The 22,969-nt window shown below is 36.4% G+C and overlaps 1 protein-coding gene across 3 annotated transcripts; it reads left to right on the top strand.

Moving 5' to 3' along the window:
- The first annotated feature begins 1,702 nt into the window (after positions 1-1,702).
- On the top strand, positions 1,703-22,942 carry LOC140054186 (ras-related and estrogen-regulated growth inhibitor-like). Of its 3 annotated transcripts, none has more exons than XM_072099079.1 (6): positions 1,703-1,965; positions 17,355-17,460; positions 17,972-18,405; positions 19,124-19,180; positions 20,738-20,811; positions 21,401-22,942. In XM_072099079.1, exons 3-6 carry the CDS (start codon positions 18,294-18,296, stop codon positions 21,815-21,817), a joined length of 660 nt encoding a protein of 219 aa, XP_071955180.1. In that variant the 5' UTR covers positions 1,703-1,965; positions 17,355-17,460; positions 17,972-18,293; the 3' UTR covers positions 21,818-22,942. The 3 variants fall into 3 exon arrangements, with proteins under 3 accessions (XP_071955180.1, XP_071955182.1, XP_071955181.1); XM_072099081.1 differs by having other exon boundaries at positions 17,355-17,542; XM_072099080.1 differs by lacking the exon at positions 1,703-1,965 and having other exon boundaries at positions 17,131-17,460.
- The last annotated feature ends 27 nt before the right edge of the window (positions 22,943-22,969 follow it).

The raw sequence follows: 22,969 nt of genomic DNA, 5'->3' as shown, positions 1-22,969 counted from the left end.
AATTTTTCCTTCAAGTCAAAGGTTAAAAATTATCAATTGGTTCCTGTGGCCAACACATACGCGCACGATGTGCCGTGGAGACGCCTGTGCTGTTACTAATACAAAACGTCAATTGTATAATTATGTTAAAGTTACAGGGTCGTTACAATTATGACAGACGTAAGTGACGTTGCGGATGACGTTTGTGATGATAATCTGATTTTGAGATTAGAAGATTGTGAGGACGTCTTACCAGTAAACTACTCGATAGTTTAATAGCAACCTTTTCGCCCTAAGTACTTGAAAAATAGTATTATAATAGCCAAGTAGCATGTAATACTAATTTACTACACTATTTTTTATTATATTAATCGATTGAGGAAATCATTAATTTCAACAGACACCTGATTCAGATGAGTCAATTTAGAACTTATTATTTAGGCCTACTGGTCATTCAATGCCGCGTTTTTTCGTTTGCGTTTTTAATTAATTAGCATAATTCAATAGGAGCTGTGTGTTGAGGTAATCTTACAAGAATGAATGCTGCGCTAATTAATCGTCTACGGTGGGTGATTTGTTGCACGCGACTGCGATGCGTCTTACTTAGTTGCGCTTGTAGGCTACCTCATGGTTCGAAGTGGTAGACAAGCTTTTCGCTTAAAAATATGGTAGTGATATGACGTCATCGTTTCTATATATGGGCACATCAATCATTTTTTGTGCATAAAGTTTGATAGTGTAGACCGAGCTTTAGGAAGTGCGATGCGTTTTTCTCGGCCAGTACGGAGTTCGTTCGCGTTGCGTCATCTAGCAAAGTAGGCCTACGTATTATGCCAATTTCATTCAATCGCTCCATTTATTTTTAATCCAAAAACGATCGTGTTTTGCAATGCGGTGTTTTGAAGCCGTTAGTATAGTCGGCCTACGTGATCCTAAGTATCAAAACTGTATTAATAATCATCGTAACTGCGATTGATAAAATCGTTGTCAATGTTTCTTCGAAAACACAAGGTCAAGTCATATATCAAGGTTAAAGAAGTGCGACTCAGCTGTACAAAGAAGATACTGAAGACGTTCACTGTTGTAAATTTCCTAACTACGACATGTTGCAATCGCTACGGCAACCGCCGCGGGTGATCGTAGCGATAATTGAAGAGACAACTTGATACCAATCTCAATAAAAGATAAATATATTGCTAGTTTCTTTCACTTTTATTCTTATTCGTTAAATAGAAGTATTATTACTTCAGTAGCCTTAGGCCTAATTAACGTAATATTTTTAAGGTGATTTGGCTTTTGTTTTGTTACAATTAAAGCCAACGGGTATTCTATTTCGCTTTAAATTATTTTTCCAAAAATGTTTACCATATTATTTATTTATTTATTATATCTTCATTTATTATATATTGGCCTATCATTTATGTGATAAAGTACACTTTTAGGATATTTTTTGTTGAGTTACTCAGTAGAGTAGGGGCCTACTAGGCCTAGATATAAATTGGCCCGATTTTAGGTGACCCGGCTTTGATTTATATTATTATTATTAATAGAAATTGTTTTTAACGATAATTTTCTCCTGAACTCATCAATGGTAATTATCAATCATAGATGACATCAAAATCATCTTACGTCATTATCATATTGTCTAATCAATCATTATCACAAATTATATAGATGACATCACAATTATCTACGTCATTATCATATTTTCTCATCATTATCACAGGGTATTTGGCAAGCAGTCCAGTATAGTATTACGTATTAAACTCACTGATCGTGCGCAGAAATGTTAAGGTCACCGGGCAATTTGATAGGATAAGGTACAAGGTTAATGTCAGAAGCGGTTTGTTGGGCTTCACTTACCGCCTGCAACTGACAGCAGGAACAGCATCAGACGACAAAAAGGCAGCAATTGCGGAAGTTTTTCAGTAATTAATAACATCGCTACTATACTTCAAAAGACGACGACAGGTGCAGGAATTTACGGTGAGTAAAGCATCTTTGATTATTTCCTATCGGTTTCCTACTACAGTATATGTCGTATAACATGGGTTTTGTGGTGGAAGTTAAGATATGTGATTCCAATCGTGAAAAAAAACCCAACATGATTTTACAAACTATACTATATAGTCGGCGCATTTAAAGCCATTCATTCTGCTCTGCCTGAGTTAAAAAGGTTATCATTTACCATCAAACAGTCAGGGGAAAATGGCAAAAGGCTTTCTACTTTCTAGAAGTTTTATCAGATAATCTATGTTTTGACAACTATTGTAGTATTAACATGACCACAGTGCTGATTTTTCCATTTCCCCCCTTAACTGCAAAAGGGGTTGGTACTTTTACTACTGTGTAAATCGAGATGCCATTCCCATATGAATAGATAGGCAATCAGGACAGGTTATTTGAATATTTTTCAACAATTTGCTTTTTTCTACACAGAAGCCTTTACATTGAAATCTTTAACGTTTAGTATAAGCCACTCCAAACGAGGCCGAGAAAACCCTGAAATCAATTGTATATTTTAAACCCTAGTAACGTACTCGTATCGAAATAATGAAAGTGAGGAAGCTACAAGCATATCAGATGAATGTTTTTATTTTGATTACCACATGCGTTGTTATTTGAGCTGCTAATGTTATGAGAAAATCTTCCCATAATGTTTAATGTTTGTGTATGTTAGCAGATGTTGCACCAAGGTATAGTTGTGGTATATCTATAGGCGGCGGTGCTTGTGTGGTTATGTTAACGTACTGTCACTTGTCACGTGGTGTACATTCATCATGTTACGGTTCAGTTTATTGCACAAGTGTCACTGGGGTAACGTTACCATTATTACGGGGCGCCGTTCGGAGCATTGCTAATGTTTGCAACATAATACATTTATGTTTTTACCTCAACAATTGTATATATGAGGAGTTACATTTATATATCTGTAAATAATTGTGTATGTCCGAATAGAATCATTTCTATGTCACATAATTTTATTATAATAACATAATTAATGTCCCGAACGGCGCCCCGTAAGCGTCGCTACTTTGGCAAAATATCACTTGACAATACTGTTTTTTTTAGTCATGGCAGCAGTTCCCCTTATCCGGTAATCGACGTGATAACACTAGTGTATCACGATAGATAAGGTTGTTCAAATTTGCATAAATTCGTAATCTTTGGTTTACACTCAATTCGTTACTGTATTACATTACCTTTGTGAAATGATATTTATAAGTTCGACAAGGTTTATTTCGAGATCTTAAATCCGTATACATATGTTAAGCAAAAACATGCCCTAGTTATAGTACAATTAATTCAGCATATACATCTCGTTTCTATGTATATTGTTTTTCAAAAGTCCTAAATCTTGTTAGGTTACGCAAAATATGTACATGTATATTTACATAAGTGGATGACAGGCCATTGAGTTACAAGTAACACAACACTAAAACAAGATATTGGTTTATTATACAGATGCTATTTTTAGCCAGGTGTTAGAGAGTTGTGTATACGAGACACTTTAAATCATCGGCCTGATATTAATTAAAGGATATGTACAGGAATAAACACTGTAGGCCTACTTTATACATGATATTTGTATATCTGTAAATGTTGGAAGCCCTAGACAAAAACGGTACAATTTATTTACATTTTTAGTGCACATTAGGCCCAGTCCAAATATTTTTATTAATTTTTTTTTTGGTGAGTTTTTTCTTCGAACATAAAGGATAATTATAGTCTTCAATTCCAGTCGCGATAATAAAGTTCGATGGAAAATTTGAAGATTTTTTTAAAAAACGAATTTGACCTTTTCATTTTAGATAATTTGTTTTGTTATAAGGCTGACGACCATCATTATGAAATGTACCCAATTTCTGACGTCATTTTCGTTAGAAAAAGTCATGTCTCCAAAATGTTAAGAGAGAGAAAACCTCCCCATAAATACAAATATCAAGCCCTATACTCGAAACCCTCCAATAAGGCCTTTATACCGTTTTAAAATAGGCCTACCATCGTAAATAGCACTCTTCGTAGTATTCATATTGCCACTCTGCAGAGAAATGTGTATTATTATTTATACTATACAATTTCATTAACCCCTCCACTGTCACAGAAGTTGAATATACACGAAAATAACCGTCAATTGACATTGTATATATTTCCGTACTATCATATCAGTCAATTAACATTGTATATATTTTCGTATCATATCGTTTTAAAATAGCTTTTCGTTATTTATATAGAGCTGTTTTTCTTTGGTTTGCGCGTTTAATGAGGACAGACCTTCATTAACGAAGTCAATAGGTGAAGTTTGAAGACTATTTACATTAATCCACTTGATAGGATTAAGTTGTAAGTAGAGTTCAACCGCAAACTTGGACCCTTCAGGATATTTTTGGAGATTACTAACAATAAATCATTCATTAACCATGTTTATTTGGAATAAATGCGAACATTACCTTGGTGATGAAACATAATTTTAAAAAAAAATACCATTCGGCACGCATGCGTACAAAGGCCGTATGGTCAATTTTCATCAAGTTGAACGCGCGGGTTTGTGTCGTTACAGACTTTTGTATAAGATCAGCAAGGACTTAAACCAAAGAATATATATCACAAGAATGAGTAATCCGCGATTTTCCCTGTAACAGTAATATTGTCCATGTGGTAGGGCGCCGCCATAAGTGTGGATGTATCTGGGATGTATACAACTTTTTGTGACGGTTTCACTAATCAAAGGCTGGACCACCGGTAGTATTTTCATGATAAAAAATGTTATCAACTACATGCCAACATCATGTTAAATACTATTTGGATATTTAATTGTTCGCTTTATGCAATTTATTTAGTAAAAACTGCCGTATAAACAGTTTGCTTTATCAACCGGGCGCTACAATAGCGTGACCGGGCGTGTTGGTGTTTACGCGTTTTCACGTAGGATAGTTTAATAATATTCCTATATTTAACTTGTTTCTGGTAAAACAAATAAATGTTAATGACATTTAACATTTTCTCCTATTAATAACATGTATTTTATACTGATTTATATCATAAAAACAATACTTAATTTACCGGGCGTAGAGTAGTACACGGGCAATGGTAAAGAATAGGCCGTGCTGAGTAACGATTCGTTGACTTTTGGTGTTGCTGTGTTAGGCCTTTTTTGTGAACTAACTTAGCATGTTAGTAAATAATTGTCTGTAAAAGTGAATGTACACTAGTTTGTTAATAAATATGTATTATAAAATAGTTTACAATTGCAAAACTATTATCATAATTCTATTTAATGTGACATGTATAATATCTATTAAATCAAGTCTTATTTAATATGTATACATCCGCCCTTATGAGGGCGGGCATCACTCTCTGGAGCTCTCTGTTACAAATTTCTCATGCAAAAATCGCGGAATACTCATTCTTGTGATATATATTCTTTGCTTAAACCTTTATTCAGTGGCGTAACGCAGAGAGGCATGAGGCCCCTGGTTTAGGAACCCTGAGTAGAAGCCTCGGGCGTTTTTAGCCTTTTTTCGGCATATTTTAATGCCTGCTGGGTACTGCTCAGGGACCCTATAAGCTCCGGGGCCCCTGGGTTAGCCAGTGAGCGCTCATAGACGTTATGCCACTGCATTGAATGCATATTATTATCAGCTATATATCCAATATCTCTTCAATGTAGGCCTATCTATTTTCTCACTCCCGACATCCGTACCGACAAAGATGGTTCCTTTGTCGGCGTTGGGAATGACCAGTTTATTTTAGGATATTCCATCTATTTTGGAATTAAACTCCCAGTTGGAAGGGCAATAATTGGACAAGCCTCCCCATGATACAAGACACTGCTCGTCAGTGTATCAATGGTACACATTATGCACGTGATATGCTACGTCATTCAGTAACGCACATCTCCGACTGCGTCACTAATACGTTTTCACTGCGTTACAACTGCGTCACCGTAATGCGCATTGATGTTATACAGTTATCCCAGACAATTCGGAAAAATCAAGGTCGTTATCCCCGGTGTTTGAATTAAACACGATTTCAAATATTGTAGTAATTAAACGCGATTTGTTAGACTTTACTGTCAGAGGTATGGGACGCCAGAAGGGAAACAATTGAATACATTTTACTGAATAAATAAACGCCACGCACCCTGCCTGCTGCCTGCTAAGATAAATAACCACCCGACTTAAAGTGAATGAAAATGAAATGCACTATTTAGTTTCCACATTCTATCTTTGTACTAAAACATTATTACAAATGACATGCGCAGTCGAGCATTTGAGACAGACCAGGGAGTTGCTGGATAGACCGTCCTTTAATCTTAGGCCTATGTCTGGCTGCGACAAATAACAACTGCCGTACGGCTGTAATGCACATATTCTCCGGTGTCTGTTGTTAAGGGACGTGGAAATGATCGTGTCGCAGCAACAGATAAACCCGTTGATCTCCGAAGCTTAGCATTCTGTTGTTAAATTGCCTTGATAGACTGACCCAACACAAATCAGATTTGCAACGTAAACAAATAACATTTCTTCAGACTGGCAATTTAATTAAATTAAAGAAAACAACAATTTTCTTCAATACTAGCACAAATACAACACCATACGATGTCCATCAATACGTCCCATCTCAACGACAGCGAGTTCACCGTCCGACAAAATTGTTTTGAAATTCACTCTGCTTTTTAACACCTACTTAATGTCCCTCATCATCGCTTCGTTAATGGGCTAAAACGGGGGTAATGTAGTTACCTGTGCAGATAAACTGGTTGCCGATACACCTGGCCAGGTGATTTTTCTCTGTAACGTTTGTTGTTTTAAAATGCCGCGAAATGGTTGGTATTTTGATAAAAAGCGCAGTTGTGCTAGTGCAATGAGATGATGCAATAAGTCATATCGCCAACAGGAGGGCTCGTCAATTGTGTGTTCATGTTTTCGTCGTTAGCCTAGGAGTGAGGCCTAGGGCGTACATAGTTAATCGTGTAAATTATGCATCTTTAGCGTACAGAAAACTACCCAATTTCACATCAAATAAAAAAAAGCAAAAGTGACATCTATCGGGAGTTAAAGTTACATATCGGATTATAGAGGTATAAAATATACGAAAATATTCTATACTTCCATGATCGGATGTAGGCCTACCTTTAATAAAACATAATGCATGTGAATCGGAGTTTAACTCCATCATAACGCTCTGTCTACACTATATCGAACTAGTTTGACAACAAAATGTGATGTGCTCAAATAATGGTATAGTGATATGCTCAAATATGGTAGTGATATGACATCATCATGTTCATATATGGGCACATCACATAACGTTTGATAGTGTAGACAGGGCTTAATGCACGCTTAACTCTAGTGAACACAGATAGTAGAAAACAGTATTTTATGTTGCTATTTTTTACATCGCCCCTTTTCGGTAAAAGATTTTGTATGTTTGTTTATATAGCTCTTTCTTTCGCTCTAAAATTATGACATTATCAGGATTAATGATGTATCATTGAAGGACCTCCTTAATCCTTCTCGTATGAACTCATTATAACTTATTTATTATCTAAAGATGTTTTTACGTTTTTAGTGTACAATTCAAACAAACTGGATTTTGCATTTGGTTGTTATTGACGGCAGTTTCTACAACCAGACCCATTGCGGTGTCCGAGGGTCTTGTATAGGTTGTTAGGTATGTACACGTTTACAGAAAATGGTTCAAAATCTGCACTTAATATACAATTTGAACCTCAATCGTATATTTATTTTAACCCGAAATGTTGGGCGGTATAGTGTGAAAGTTATGCCCTTTGTAAATATAGCGTATAATAAATTTGAGCTGCAAATGTTCAGCGTCAAAGTGCAAGGAAGCATTTTGTTTTCATCGCGTTCAATTTATGTTCACAATTCTTTGGTCTGATAGTCGGTCGGTACTGGCAACACATTTCAGGACATTATCGTAATAATTAATGTCGAATGGACAATCATGACAAGTGAGAATGTGCCACTAGTCACGTTTCCAGTAACTACTATCTTTTCGCATTTGAACCATGTCAACCTTTAGCATGGTCTTGTTTGGTTAGGCAGTCTGTGTTAATAGTGAGTTGATGGACATGGTACGCGAGGAGGGTTTCAATGGAGCTGAGGCCCATTATTGCATTGTTATAGTAATGTCAGCTTACACGTATGCGTATTCATGTTTCTTTCTTCCAAATCCCTCTCTACGCATGGGTATAAGCTGACGCTTTTTATTTGCGCGAACAAATTCGCCTAGTGAAAAATCGGCTTTATAAGCTGCAGGGTTCCCTGAACGTAACGCAAATACGTAAGCGCACCGCAACTAATTCGACCAATCACGGCGCTATGGATCACCCCGCTTGCGTTAAGCTTGGTTCCCACTAGGTACGCAAGGACCAATCATAAGCAATGGATTATTCGCAGTCGCTTGTCATTGGTCAACTCACTTGCGTTGCGTCTACTTCCTTGCGTTGCGTTTCTAGTGTGAACCAAGCTTTGTACTTACGACGTACAATGCGGTAAATTCTGCGAAGTGTGGGAAAACACTTTCGCGCGTACATTTTGTGATGACATTTCACTCGACATAATTTTACATCTTGTTGATATAATTTTATAACTACTTGACCATTAGTAAAGTATTTGTAAGGTTAAAAATTAACTGACCAACAGTATGACCAGGGTAAAATTCCAAGAGTAAAATTCTTTGGTATCATTGCCTTTCAACAATTGTTTGTTTGAGGCGATATTAATATTCTCATCTTTACGTACGTAAGATCAATTGGGATTAGCACTCGTATCGATGTGTTAAATTCCTTCCGCCTACGACTTGCCCATGAAAGTGTGACTGACGTTACACGCACGCGCACTACCATAATCCAAACATGGAAATGAAACCATGGAGAACTGATATCTCATCGTTAAACTAAACAATTATCAAACAATAATAATCAAATCAGAAACTAAATACGGTGTTGTTATAGTGTTATACGTTTACAATCTTTAGCTTAATATTCGCCCTATTCATCTTCTTTATATTTTAATAACTATTTGTAACTGAAATTGATTATCTGATACTAGATTGTGTAATGTGTTTGTTATAATTATGATATAGGTGTAATACTTAGATTTTAAATACCCAGACGTGCTGTGGATTTAGGTCCCCTTTCATTCAGTGGCGTACCAACGCAGAGGCATGAGGCCCCTGGTTTAGGAAACCTAGTGGCTCTCCAAGTTCCAACGCTGGAGGCTTCGGGCGTTTTCCGCATATCATTTAATGCTTGTTTTTTTTTACTCTGGGCACTAGTCATGGGCCCATAAGCTCCGGGGCCCCTTGCTTTAGCCGTTACGCCACTGATCCCATTCAGAGCTAAATTCTCACAAAACGTCAGAAGGTATAGCCCAGTCCAATTCATCCCATTCAAAAGTAAGTTTACAAAAGCACCAGAAGGCAAGGAGTGCCGAAAGAATGGATCTCTTTCAGGTATATCGTATGCAAATGTTTCCTAGGTAGGGATAGTGGGTGCGCTGTTGAAATTAGACATGGAATGTGCTTACCTCTGTCCCAATACAATTACATCATTGGTAGAGTAGCCTGAGGCTTCTGGTTTAGGAATCCTAAGTGGTCCTCCAACGTTGGAGGCCTCGAGTGTTTTTAGCCTTTTCGACATATTTTAATGCCTGGCACTGCTACAGGGAGTACAACTCCCTGGCCAAAGCCCCCCACCCCCATAAGCTCTGGGGCCCCTGTGTTTAACCAGTTACGCCACTGTCATTGAGATGAGAAATAAACTGTTTCAATTACATTGATAGCACTTGTTTTTCCAGCCATAGGTAATCATTATTATGGGACAAGTATTGATGCGTATCGTATGTCTACAATGCATTTGTGTGAACATTTTATCTTTTTTTTTCGTTTCAGTTGTTCTTATCAGCTGTTCTTTTGAATTTATTTGTTATTTGTTTTAGCAATAATATATCTGTCAGTAAGTCTATGATTGTCTTAGTTTATCGTCTTTTTTTATTTCTCTCAATAAAATTGATTGTACATTTTGTAAAGGCTGTTCTCTAAAGGCATGTTTAAAATACATTACCGTATGTGTTTGTATGTACATAAGTAACGAACAACTGCCATAAAACAGTAAATCAGTGTTATTTACTGCTGTCTGAACGAGAAAGACTGATTTTATTTTTGCGATCTTGTGCATTTAATGGCTATTTTATATTGTCATACCGTATCGTCACAGTTGTGTTAAGTCAGTTTACTGTGTGTCGTCACACTTGCGGTATGTTAAATTACTGTGTGTCGTCACACTTGTGGTACATCAAATTACTGTGTGTCGTCAGATCTGTGTTAGGTCAGTTTACTGTTTGTCGTCACACCTGTGTTAGGTCAGTTTACTGTTTGTCGTCACACTTGTGATAGGTCAGATTACTGTGTGTTGCCACACTTTTGGTAGGTCAGATTACTGTGTGTCGTCACACTTGAAATTGGTAAATTTACTGTGTTGTTACACTGTGTTCGGTCAGATTACTGTCAAATAACTATGTGTCGTCACACTTGTGGTAAGTCAAATTGTGTGTGGTCACACTTGTGGTATAGATCAGATTACTGTGTTTCGGTAGGTCAAAGTAACTGCGTTTGTGCATGCGCAGTAGTGAACCACTCTCAGGAGCGTGTTTATAGTTGCAGTATGCTGCATAATCAACTCCCGAAACTTGTGTCACGTGGTTCCGTGAAGATTCACAAATAGATTGATTTAAATTAGATGATTTCGCTTAAAAGTTCTAAATGTAGAAAGTTTTAATAAAGTGTCCTTTGTCAGACAGCTGTATTTTGCAGACATCTTTATTGTCTTAGGCCCTGATTGACGCGCTAAGCATGTGCTCCGTGTGTCGGGTTCAGGAACGGAGCGCTATTTCACCTGCGGATCTATTGATAAATTCATACATGACATTTCTAGTGTCTTATTATCATTGACTGTACTTCTGTCATGGAATTGGGTAAATCACAAAACCCAATTGTGTGTGTGGTCTGTTACTGAATGGTTTATAATAGCTCAGGTGATCGCTTTGGGGGAAAATAATCCAACTTGGAAAGAATCTTGACACGATCCTGTACTATCGGTTCACACGAATGTAAATAACATCAGTGCACCAGCACAGCATGGCTAGTGGCTATAGCTATTGTTATTTTGGGGGTGATATCCCGTAACCTTGCAATGGGATTGTGGTTAGCTTATTCCTACAGTGTATCATTAGTAGGAAACATTACACGTATAGTAAAAGTATATTTTAGCGCGTTTATGCTTCAAATTCACGTACCATTATGTGCGTTTCTAAATTGTTCGTTACGTCATGACTTTCTTAACCGTATGCTTACGTAAATTCTTCGTAATTTTGGTTATTGTACGTAATTCAATTGAATAATCAATTATTTATAACGCCGTTCGAATGCATCACTAAGCCACCATAAAAAGAAATGTACAGACGACCGTCATATTTGAACGTCAAGGATACATTTTTGAAGTGGAGAAAATTATTATGAATCAATAAAGTATGAAGCGCCGTCGTTCAACTGCCATCATCATACGAGACGGTGATTTCCATAGCGACGTCATCGATACATTATTTAAATGTCGAGAATCATTAACGAATCAGTATGACGCGCCAACATCGTAATTTACGATGTTTGAAATCGTTATTACTTTCCATCGTGACGAACCATCATGAAACTGTAAACAAAAGAAAAGGACGATCGTTATAGGAAACATTTCCAACTAACGAGAACACTTTAAATCATGAATGCAGCAATTTGCAACTCGCCGAATCTCATCGTTAACTTTAGAAAAATGAGATAAACAGCGCTGTCTTCTGAGTAGAACATTTTGTACACGAGAAAACCCAAGTAGACTTGTTGTCACGTGTCTAATCATCGTTAAGCTCTGTCTGCACTATCAAACTAGTTTGACAAATATGTTTGATGTGCCTAAATATGGAAGTGATATACCCAAATATGGTGGTGATATGACATCATGTCTATATATGGGCACATCAAATTGTTGTGTCACATAAAGTTTGATAGTGTAGACAGAGCTTTAGGAAAATGTAAATAAAACATTTTTTTTCTTTTGTCAAAGTTACCCGACTAAATTATGGAACGTCATCGTCCACATTTATGCCTTCAGTAAAAGGTAAACAGGAATTGAGTTTGCAATAACAAGTCGCGGTTAACCGCTTAATGAGCGTCTCATACATATTAATATGGTTTTTTTTCTAGGTTCAAGCTCCTACACTATAAAGACCTTCTTATGCCGGTAAAAATCGTACGTTTACGTATATATCTGTACTGATCCTTATTAATTAGTTCCTAAAATAGATTCGATAGAATTTCTGATAGGGATTTGCTTTGGAGGAGATTTATCCGATGCATTGGTATTACTACTTCTTATTAGGGGCCTAACGTTGCTGACTTTATCTTGGAAATATTTCGTTTGATTGCCAATTAGTCCGTCAAAATATTTACTGTAATATTGCAAATATTTATTTCAAGAGTTCTAATATTTTAGAGGTTTTGTCTCGTAGCATATTTTTAAAAACGTTCATGTAATGTTAAATTGATACATTATTAAACAAAGCATCGTCTATATAAAACTCGATACCCTCTTGGACGCAACACAGGTGAGCTGACCAATCACAAAAGTCAGTTCGGAGTACTCCTCGCGTTGTGATTGGTCAATACTTACGACGCGTTAACTTCCGTGTGTTGCGTCCACCAACTGATAATGATTTTTAAAAAACAATGATTGGATTCGAACCTGTAACCGCTGCATTTTGTGTTGTAGTTGATAAATGGTGTTTTCAATTCAATTTCTTTTATTTTAGAAAAACTTCATCCATATCAACAAACGAAAAAAGAAAATTCGCAAACTTTAAGCTTAAATATATTATATACTTCTACAATACACAGAAAATGTGCTACTATACTTACGTAAAGCAATACTGCTCGACGTTCAGACATTAATATATTATTTATGAATTATATCTGTGCGCCACATTTCTCACCCTTGGCATTTATAAATTTCAATTCAGCAGGTGTGTTGAAAAACTCTAACCTAACGTTATAACTTCATTTCCCCTGCAATAAGTACTTTATCGTTGTGAATGACACCGCGGGTTTGCAACTATACAATTGTATTTATTAATTCGTGTACAATGCATATTACATATAGTAAACGAGCGCCGAGTAAATTATACAGGCTTCGACATAGCGATTATGCCAGAGTTATTTTACAACTCCCTGATATATGCTGTTATGCTGTTATTGATGGTGCAAGTTAAACACACGGCATTTATATATTATGTATTTGTGAACTTTGGGCATTTTCAAGTCTTCATAAATCTCATGGTTCGTTTGACAGTTCCTTTCGAGTTTTATTGCGGCTTAAACTGCATTAGTTCGTTTTATTGATTGGAATTAATTTTCTTATTAAATTCCATAAATTACGTCTAGCTACTTCTAACTTTAATAAAACATGTTAGTGACACAATTGAGAACAAATATTACTGAGTGTATATAATAGTTTTCGTTTAAATTCTAAACTTTTAATTTTGAATTTGCTATAGCGAAACAGACCAGAGACAAGTCGTGTTTTACCGTGTTCGGCACGGTATTTTGTGTGTTATGTATTTTGATCTTTGACATCGGTGGTAGATCCTAAACCTCGTATACACTATCAAACTAGTTCTGACAAAAAAAGTGTGATGTGCCCAAATATGGTAGTAAATATGGTAGTGAATATGCTTAAATATGGTAGTGATATGACATCATCATGTCCATATATGGGCACATCACACATTTTGATGTCACAAAGTTTGATAGTGTTGACAGAGCTTTAAATCACCGGTTCGGTTCATGTCCGGCATTCCTCATTTGGCATGTCAAAGTTCGTTTCATATCGTGATTGTTGTATTAGATTCCTAATTTTGGAAAAAACTACGGTTACGGAGTATTTGGCTGTATCCAACCCGATAAATTGTCCCCTTGTGCTATATATAGACATAATAAGTTCAAAATAAACATTTCTTTTTTTGCTTGAATTCTTGTGACTCGATCCTGTCATCAGTTATTGACCTTAACCGTAGGGCATAACAACCTACTCCCGTGATGATACGGATTCTAAATCTATTTCAAATGGATTAGTATTTTGAAACAAAAATATTTCTTAATATTAACAATGTTTAGGAATATTTTCTACACACACTCTCGTTGTGACGACATGATGAAATTGATATCGAATTAGCAATTCGATTGTTATTATAATGTTTTTACCGTCGGAGTATTTTTCCAAAAATAACTGGCAGAACTTTTGGAGAAAAGAGCGTTCCGTATACGTCACGTGATGTTGTTAACGCAGCGCTCAAACACGTTCATTGCCCGGATGTGTATACGACCATCAAACCGGAAGCCATGATGAATATATCTTTTATCTTCATTTGAAAGTGATAAAAAGCGAAGTCGTTTCATTTCATCTTATTACATCCAATAATAATTTGTCACTTGCATCAATTGCGGGAGCAATTGAAATTAAAATGACATTTATTAATTATATTTAAACTGATTTAACCTGAATGAGGTATTGAAAATAAAGGACATAATGTCGGATGTACCCTATGGGACAGTAACGCTCCGTTGGTCTTCGCTAGCCCACTCTCAACTAACAAAATGTTATTACAAGTCACTGGCCAATTAAACCTTTCCAATTAAAATACACTGTAATTAAAGATGATATGTTTTTGTATCATTATCCCCAAGAATGCTCTGTAATTAATCAAGCGGTAAAAGATTTATTTAATGGAAAAATAGTAGAGTACTGCTGTAAAAAATGAATGAACTATATGAATCTATGGACAGCTTTTTGTGTTCGAGTGGGTATACCAGGGCTATCATTCGAGGGGTATAGTTGCAATACCAGGGCGTCTATCTCACTAGAGGTGAGGCTGTATACCAATACCAGGGCGTATATCATGCGATGGGTATACCAATACCAGGGCGTATGTCATACGAGGGGTATACCAGGGGGTAGTATAGACGTATACCATACGAGTGATATACGATTCCAAGGGCGTATATCATACGAGTGGTATACCAACACCGGGGATACCAATACCAGGGCGATCATACGAGTCGAGAGGTATCCAATACCAGGGCGATCATACGAGAGGTATAACAATACCAGAGTGACCAAACGAGAGGTATATCAATACCAGGGAGTATATCAATACAAGGGCGACCAAACGAGAGGTATACCAATACCAGGGCGTATATACCAATACAAGGACGACCAAACGAGAGGTATACCAATACCAGGGCGTATACCATACGAAGGCGTACTAAAATGTTCAATCTGAGGACGTCCGTTCCTTTTGTTAGCGACCTACACCAGTGCGTTTCCAGCGGTGATGAGGTTGTTTCACCCCGAGAGCTAAACCTATAGTTTCAGCCGGTTAATAGTCCTAATAGCTCAACAGTTCAATACTCTTACAACTTGGCCTAAGCAAAGAGGTGAACGGTCCCAAACAATGATTGAGATCCAAGAAATTGAAGACCATGGCTCCTCGCGAGGAAAATAATAAAACGGCACCTGTTTTGAAGTAATTTGATTAAAATCAATGGAATAAACAAACAATAACATTTATTACATCAGAATTACCCATTATGACATTTAAAGACAGTCAATGCACTCGCTTTTATTAATCTGCAAATTTGAAACTCTCATATATCAAATTGTAATGAGCATAATGTTCGAAAATTACCCCGAGGCGGTTTGTTCATTTACCCTCAGACTACAGCCAACTATGCTGTCAATCCTTAGCTTGAAGCCTTAGTTTGAGAACATTGTCTCTGGACGCTTAAGAAATAATCATGGCTGCCTCAGACATGAGACTGCTCGGCAAGTGTGCAATTATAATAATGTATTTTATACCGATACTCAGTCACATATTGTGAAAAATATACCAGTGATTTCAACAATATATTAAAAACAACGTTTGCTGTACTATTTCGGTATTATTCGTATTCAAATCAATGAGAGTTGTAGTTTTAGCGACAGTCGATAAAACGATAATGAATTATGTTTCGAAGAATTGCCGAAAGTAATTTTGTGTTCAGTTCTGGGTATACAATTTATATCTGATGGATGTATCACGTGACCACATGATGATCAGTAAGTGCTTGTTAGAGGAAAAAGCCATTTCCGTGCGCGTAGCTTCTTTCCTTTATTTCGTAAAACCGTACTTGCTCACCGCAGCATCGTAGATTCCCATCGCGCATGCCCATAAATGAACAGCGTTGTGATACCTTACGACTTCAATTCGTCCGCTTTGTCCTAATTAGGTCTGTCGTAATAGACGTATCTAGACCGTTTACACAGAGGGATGTAGATACCTTTTATTTTTAAAGTCGTAACATGGACGCGTATCTAGATCGCTCTATGTGAACCGATCTTTAATGTCTGTCTAAACCACACGACACGCTGGAAAATACTGTTTCACTGTATTAAAAAACCACATATTATGAGCTTGTTTATAGGGAATGTGTATTGTTTTACATCATTGATATGCTCTAAGACTTACTGAATGAGAACTTGAAACATTACACTAGATTCGCTGGCCTGAAAATTTACTAGAATACGTGTCAACGGCTTAAATATCAATCTTAGATTAGAGAGAGTAAAATAGATCTTGTCGCGAAAGAATGGACTCCCGCCACACGCACGGTCCTCATCATTCACATCACAAACATTAATAGACAAACATGTTAGAATGGATGGACGCCAATGTAAATAAGTATGTGTGGTTGTTTGTTAAAGCCTGGTTTCCAGTCGACGTAAGATCTGCTTACGATTGCGTCGTTTTCTTACGATTACGCTTATTTATACGTGAAGGTGCAGTTGCGTTGATTTACAAAATAAAAACATAAAATCTCATACGATAGAAATTCCCCTGTATTAAGGTCTATTATTATGGTAGATGTTTTCCGACAAAGCCGAATTCGTATCAACCAATATTGCACAATTAAACTTAACGAAATTCGCGTAGATTTAGAAGCTTTACGTGTGTAGGCTACATCATTAAAAATGCGCACATGGCCTACGTACAAAGCCGCAACATAGGTCTATATTACGATACGAACAACATACAGACGCAAAGATATCATAATACAGGCAATACATAACTATAGGCCTTCGTTAAAATAAACCATCCAATCTCATGCCATCTTTACTACCAGCCAATCAGATCATCCCATTTCATCCATGTGAACGACCGACGATCTTATTATGTATATTAACACTGCTCTTCGTTTTATCTTTTCAGTTTACGATCGAGTGTGTGACATTGAAGCAGCATCATCCAAGTTTCTGTACACGGAAAGAAAACGTTTTATTAACCTTTACATAGTGGATTTTGTACAAGAAACAAAGTAAGTTGTAGGCTTAGCTATCTATTAGAATTGATACACATTGGATCAGAACCGAAATTCGTTAATCGCTGACTCAGATTTGGTATTTATTGAACGCATTTGTCAAACTTTATTCTTCTCTCTGATGTATTACGATTCTCCGAAATAGTAATTTCGTAGAAAATTAATGAAATGACTGAGTAGGCTAGTAGTTACAGATTTTATATCATTTGTGAAATGATTTATTATATCGCAATTTGTCAATTTTTATCGAATAGAAATCATGCCGTTCTTAAATAATTTAACGATAAATAAATCATATTTATGCTGGAAATAGTTATGACGTAGGAATGTCATAATTATGTTGTAATACTACGTTTTGATATAATATAATATGCGGATTATTTTATTAAATTTCTCACGGATGATTACAATATCTGCAAAATTATTGTTCTCTCGTCAATTCCCTTATGGGTATTACTATTAGAATACATCCGATTCTATAACCACCATTCTTTCTTTATTTTTACAGGAGTGAACAAGTGTGTCTAAACCAATAGTGTAAGTTATCTTAACCAAATAGAAGATACCCTAAAGGTACTACGCTTGGCTCAACTGACGCGTTGGAAGACCCTCGCGTGGATACCCCTTGAGGCACACTCGGCAGCGTACATTGTCTTAACCAAACACTTTTGAGTATCTCTCGAGGTAGGCTTGGGGTACGCTTTATAGCCGACGGGGACAAGTCAAAACCAAACACTTTTGAGTATCTCTTGAGGTAGACTTGGGGTAGCCTACACTTTATAGCCGACCGGGACAATATCACCGTCTCAGGTATATTATCATCGTTCATTATGATCCGGCTGACGGTTCCAGCTCAGAATCTTGGAAGTGGGAATGGAAGCAACGGTAAAATGTCCGAATGTAAATTGGTAGTGCTTGGCAATTCATGCGTTGGAAAATCAGGTAGTTATTATATGAAATTATTTTATTGAAAAAACGTTGATAAGGATGATGATAACAATAAAGTGTGACGTATACTATAGATTTAATATTGCGGATTTTCTCATTCATTCATTCAATCTTTTATTTCGGAAACTCTGGCCCATAGAAAGTAAAAAAATTACATATAAATGAAATAAAATATAATGATGATAATGACGATTAAGTGTACAATTGGAATTGCATGATAGGAACATGCTTATTGAAGATGATGAAGATTATCGTTGATGAAAAAACAATGTATGATGATTGATTTGAGGGTGATTATGACGTCATTTGTTAATGTATCTGAATTTTTTCAACCTGTATTTCAGGGAATATTTTTTATTTAAAAGTTCAAATCTATCTATGTCACAAAAAAGCATTGATTCTTCTTGTAATATCGTGTTTATAATGTTGTACTCCTGAGTCAAATATATTTTTAATGTTACACGGAAGGGTTTTTAGCCGTCCGCTTCCATTAATCCAGTTGGCCTAACTTTTCTAAGTCTCAGAAAACAATAAATTAAAAGGGTGTCAAGTCATCATGTTACCCTTTTTGACATTAAATACGAAAAAACATACCCCACACAGGTAAAGGGAACAAACGTATATAGGAATAACAGCTGTTTTCATGATCTATGTAACATTGAGTATGTAAGCTATGTATGAAGGTAATGTATTTGTTTCTTTGTATTTACAGCCGCTGTTGTGAGGTTCTTAACAAATAGATTTATATGGGAATATGACCCGACGCTAGGTGAGTAACAATCTAGTTTAATTCAATTCAATTCAACATTAGTCACGGATCGAGGAGCCCCATGGTTGTTCTTCCCTGGGGCCATGAACATACAAAATACAAATACAATTTCAACAATGTTTTAACAATAGTATGTACAATAATTTATCTGTTTCCAATACAGATATTTAAGATAAACAGTATATTTTGATAGATTCTGATTATAATTCAAAACATTGCCTTAAAAATCACACTCTCGTATTACCATTGTCACTAGCTCTCGGCTCATCGCAAATTAATCGCAAGTGCGTATGCGCAACGCAAGTTAGTCGGCCAATCAAGCGACAGTTCGAATGATCCATCGTGTTGATGCGTTCAATATTGGGAAGCAGGCTTTCTATCTCCGTCAAACATCATCACAATCACCATACATTGTTCACTTTCTAAAACCGCCTCTACTTAACCCAGACAAAGTGCAATGTACTTTGATATTCGCCGTGTGACGAGTCTGTTAAAAACACTCACGGGACAAATAAAATCCGTGTCTATTGACACTGCCGCCTGATTTAGTATTCACAACACGGTTACAAAATATAACGGCCATTAATGTAGTTTAAATACGCACGTATTCACGGAATATTCAATTCAATCACTTATTTCTCATTTAAGCTTTACGTATTACGCAAACATTTCCCTGAAAGAAAATTATTTCATCAGTTATCTTAATTCACTTAGCTGTTTGTAGTTTACGTGACGAGTGTGCAGAATGAGTCGGTTGACGCGATCTGTCACTCAACTAAACACGTTTGATACAACACCCGGCCGGCGACGCGTTTTAAACATTGTTGACGCGATCTATCACTCATCAACGCGTTGGTATAACACCCGACGGCGTAAATTTCGACATGTGGAAGCTATGATAGACAAGTGACAGACATTGAACAAAAATAAATAGGAACAATTTCATTTGTGGGAAAACAATTATTTTTCGTTGGTTTTTATGTTATTCTTTTAATCTATGACGTTTGATAATGTTTTTTTTGTCATATATTGTTAAAAGATAAAGTTCATAAACTTATATTAAAGACAAAATAAATATTCCAAAGACAACAGTCTGCAGCTTCCGCCATCTTCCTGATTTGGCGTATTCGCTAAAGTTATCGCAGCACTTGGTTTTCATTCTACGCAGGTCGCTGTGGCAAACGTCGTTAATGTTAATTTCATTTTCTTTTAATCCAATCTTCAATTGCTGAGACTGTTCTGAGTATTAAGTTGAGCCATACATTACGACTCCAGTATTTCATTCAGAATTAATTTCAACGATTGGTTTAAACGGATTATGTTGTCAAAATTATTTTCCCCTTCGGATTACTTTGTTAACATATGTCTTTTGGACGCGTATGAATAAGTGACGAAGTTAACAGTATTTCGTCGTACGCAATATAAATCCGCGCCGCGAGGTTTTAAGTTCAACATAGGCCTAATAAATGATATTTATTTTCGATGTTTGGTATTTATCCACGAGTATTATTAATTTTAAATATGTTTTATATTTTATATTATGTTTTTATTTTCTAGAATGCACATACCGTCATCAAACAACTGTAGATAATGACGTCATGACCGTAGATATACTCGACACAGCTGGTGGGGTAAGTCCCTTTTTTCAATGTCTCACTTGCCCGCACACAATGCGTTTACGATAATCATTGTCATCTATGCGCTTTAGACTTTTTTTCTGAAATGTATCAATTATAAAAAAATATTATAAAGAGAGAGTTTTGTGTTTTATGCTAATAACATATCATTCGATTACTTTATTATGTATGTTTATTATTTTGTAGTAGGTTTACATTATCCATTTGCGCGTATCTGCCTTCTAGAACAAAATGAGAAATTCAGTCTATTTCAATTATTGCATTTTACATTAACGTTTAATGGATTTTGTTATAATCTCAGAAGGCGCCGGTTGCTTTCATTAGAATCATAGTAAATATTTTTGCTTCTATTATAAATAGGCATACTTTAAGCTTGGTTCCCACTAGGACGCAACGTAATGCAAAGTGATTTTACCAATCACATTGCGATAGATTATTCGAATAGTTGCCTGTGATTGGTCAACTCGCTTGCGTTGCGTCTACGTCCTTGCGTTGCGTCCTAGTGGGAACCAAGCTTTAGACAAACTGTACTTCTATGCACATTATCCAAGAAACGTATAAAGCAATTTATCTTTTCTTGTAGGATACTGATAACCACAGAGAGGGCCAAATACGATGGGGCGAAGGCTTCCTAGTCATGTACAGTGTAACAGATCGCCAAAGCTTCGACCAAGTTCTTAGAATCAAGTCTTTTCTAGATGAAGTAAAGAAAGCGCGTAACGTGTCCATTGTGATACTCGGCAACAAAGCCGACTTGGAACACGAACGAGAAGTATCGTACGAAGAAGGAGAAAAACTTTCAGAAGAATTAGCATGTGCCTTTTATGAGACATCTATTTGTTTAGGAGACAGGAACGTTTATGAGGCATTTCACGAACTTGTCAGAGAGGTCAGGCGGAGGAAAATGGTAGATAGTAAACAGAGAAGAAGGAGTTCGACGTCACAGCAAATGAAACAAGTTTTGAAAGGAATGTTTACGAAAATAAACAACATTCACTAACGATTGTTTACGTTTGATTTTGAAACGGAAGTTTTAAATATTTTTGTGCAATGAATTGTGGTAAATATTTTGATTGACCAAGACTATAAAGTTTAAACGGAAGTGACGACAGAGCCATAGGAATGCAATTTTGTTGACGTTCTTTCATCTTTAGTCATGTATTTAGGCCTAAAGTCTATAACTGTTGATACTATATGGACATGTTTTTGATGTCATATTGAGGCCGTCATCTTTGTTGTATGACGTCGTCGGTATTTTGTCTTCTTGCTAATTGTGGCGTGGGAGGGTGAACGATTGCCAATGTCCCATATGGCGCCCCGTAAACAATTCTAGAAAAAACTTTTCATTAATGAATTTATGTTAAGATGCATTATAAATATTTTTTACTTATTGAAAATTGTGTGACCAAAATACTGTAATAATCTTGAAGTAATTAATGAATGCATATATATATTATATTATATTTTGGTAAAATATACGCGTCTGTGTTAAATAAATTAATCGTTGTATATTTTACATTTTATTCCCGACACCATGTTTTTATGTATGTATTTATGTAAGAAATATTTATATTTCGGCCTAATGTATCCGTATACGTGCCGAATAAAAACATGGTATACGTATTGCAGAGGATGATGCAGGGATTTACAGGTCCATTATTAAACTAATTTGGTTTGTTTAAACAAACCGGATTTCCTTTCAAAAGTGAAAAAGTACAATAAAATAAAGCTCTACAACATCCGATGATGAAATAGAGTGCGACGAGAAATAGAGTGCGACGAGAAACAGAGTGCGACGAGACATAGAGTGCGACGAGAAATAGAGTGCGACGAGAAATAGAGTGCGACGAGAAATGGAGTACAGGTCTATCAAGGAAATCTAAGAACAGGATGCTGAGCTCCGGAGGTCAAAGTGGTTTATATGTGGCTTCGATACGATCAGTTGTACATAAGCATGTACATAGTACAGTACTGTTGGTATTTGTCGCAGCCAGACATAAGATCAAAGGACTGTTACGAGTTACTATCTTGAACAGGCAAGCTCAGTGTCCTATTGTTAGATTACCTTTGGTGTATCTTTAGAGGTGGACCAATGATACTGGGGAGGGCCTTGGGGAGGTCCCTGGGGAGGTCTCTGGGGAGGGCATTTGGG

The sequence above is a fragment of the Antedon mediterranea genome, chromosome 7 (assembly GCF_964355755.1).
Source record: "Antedon mediterranea chromosome 7, ecAntMedi1.1, whole genome shotgun sequence".
NCBI lineage: Eukaryota > Metazoa > Echinodermata > Crinoidea > Comatulida > Antedonidae > Antedon > Antedon mediterranea.
This window is presented reverse-complemented; position numbering and strand designations above follow the sequence as displayed.

What these genes read in the sequence shown, in the direction of transcription:
- LOC140054186 (XM_072099079.1), top strand. Translation starts at nt 18,294, where the DNA reads ATGATCCGGCTGACGGTTCCAGCTCAGAATCTTGGAAGTGGGAATGGA. An exon ending in TTCATGCGTTGGAAAATCAG is followed by an intron (nt 18,406 to 19,123) that starts GTAGTTATTATA and finishes TTGTATTTACAG; the next exon opens with CCGCTGTTGTGAGGTTCTTA. An exon ending in GGAATATGACCCGACGCTAG is followed by an intron (nt 19,181 to 20,737) that starts GTGAGTAACAAT and finishes TTTATTTTCTAG; the next exon opens with AATGCACATACCGTCATCAA.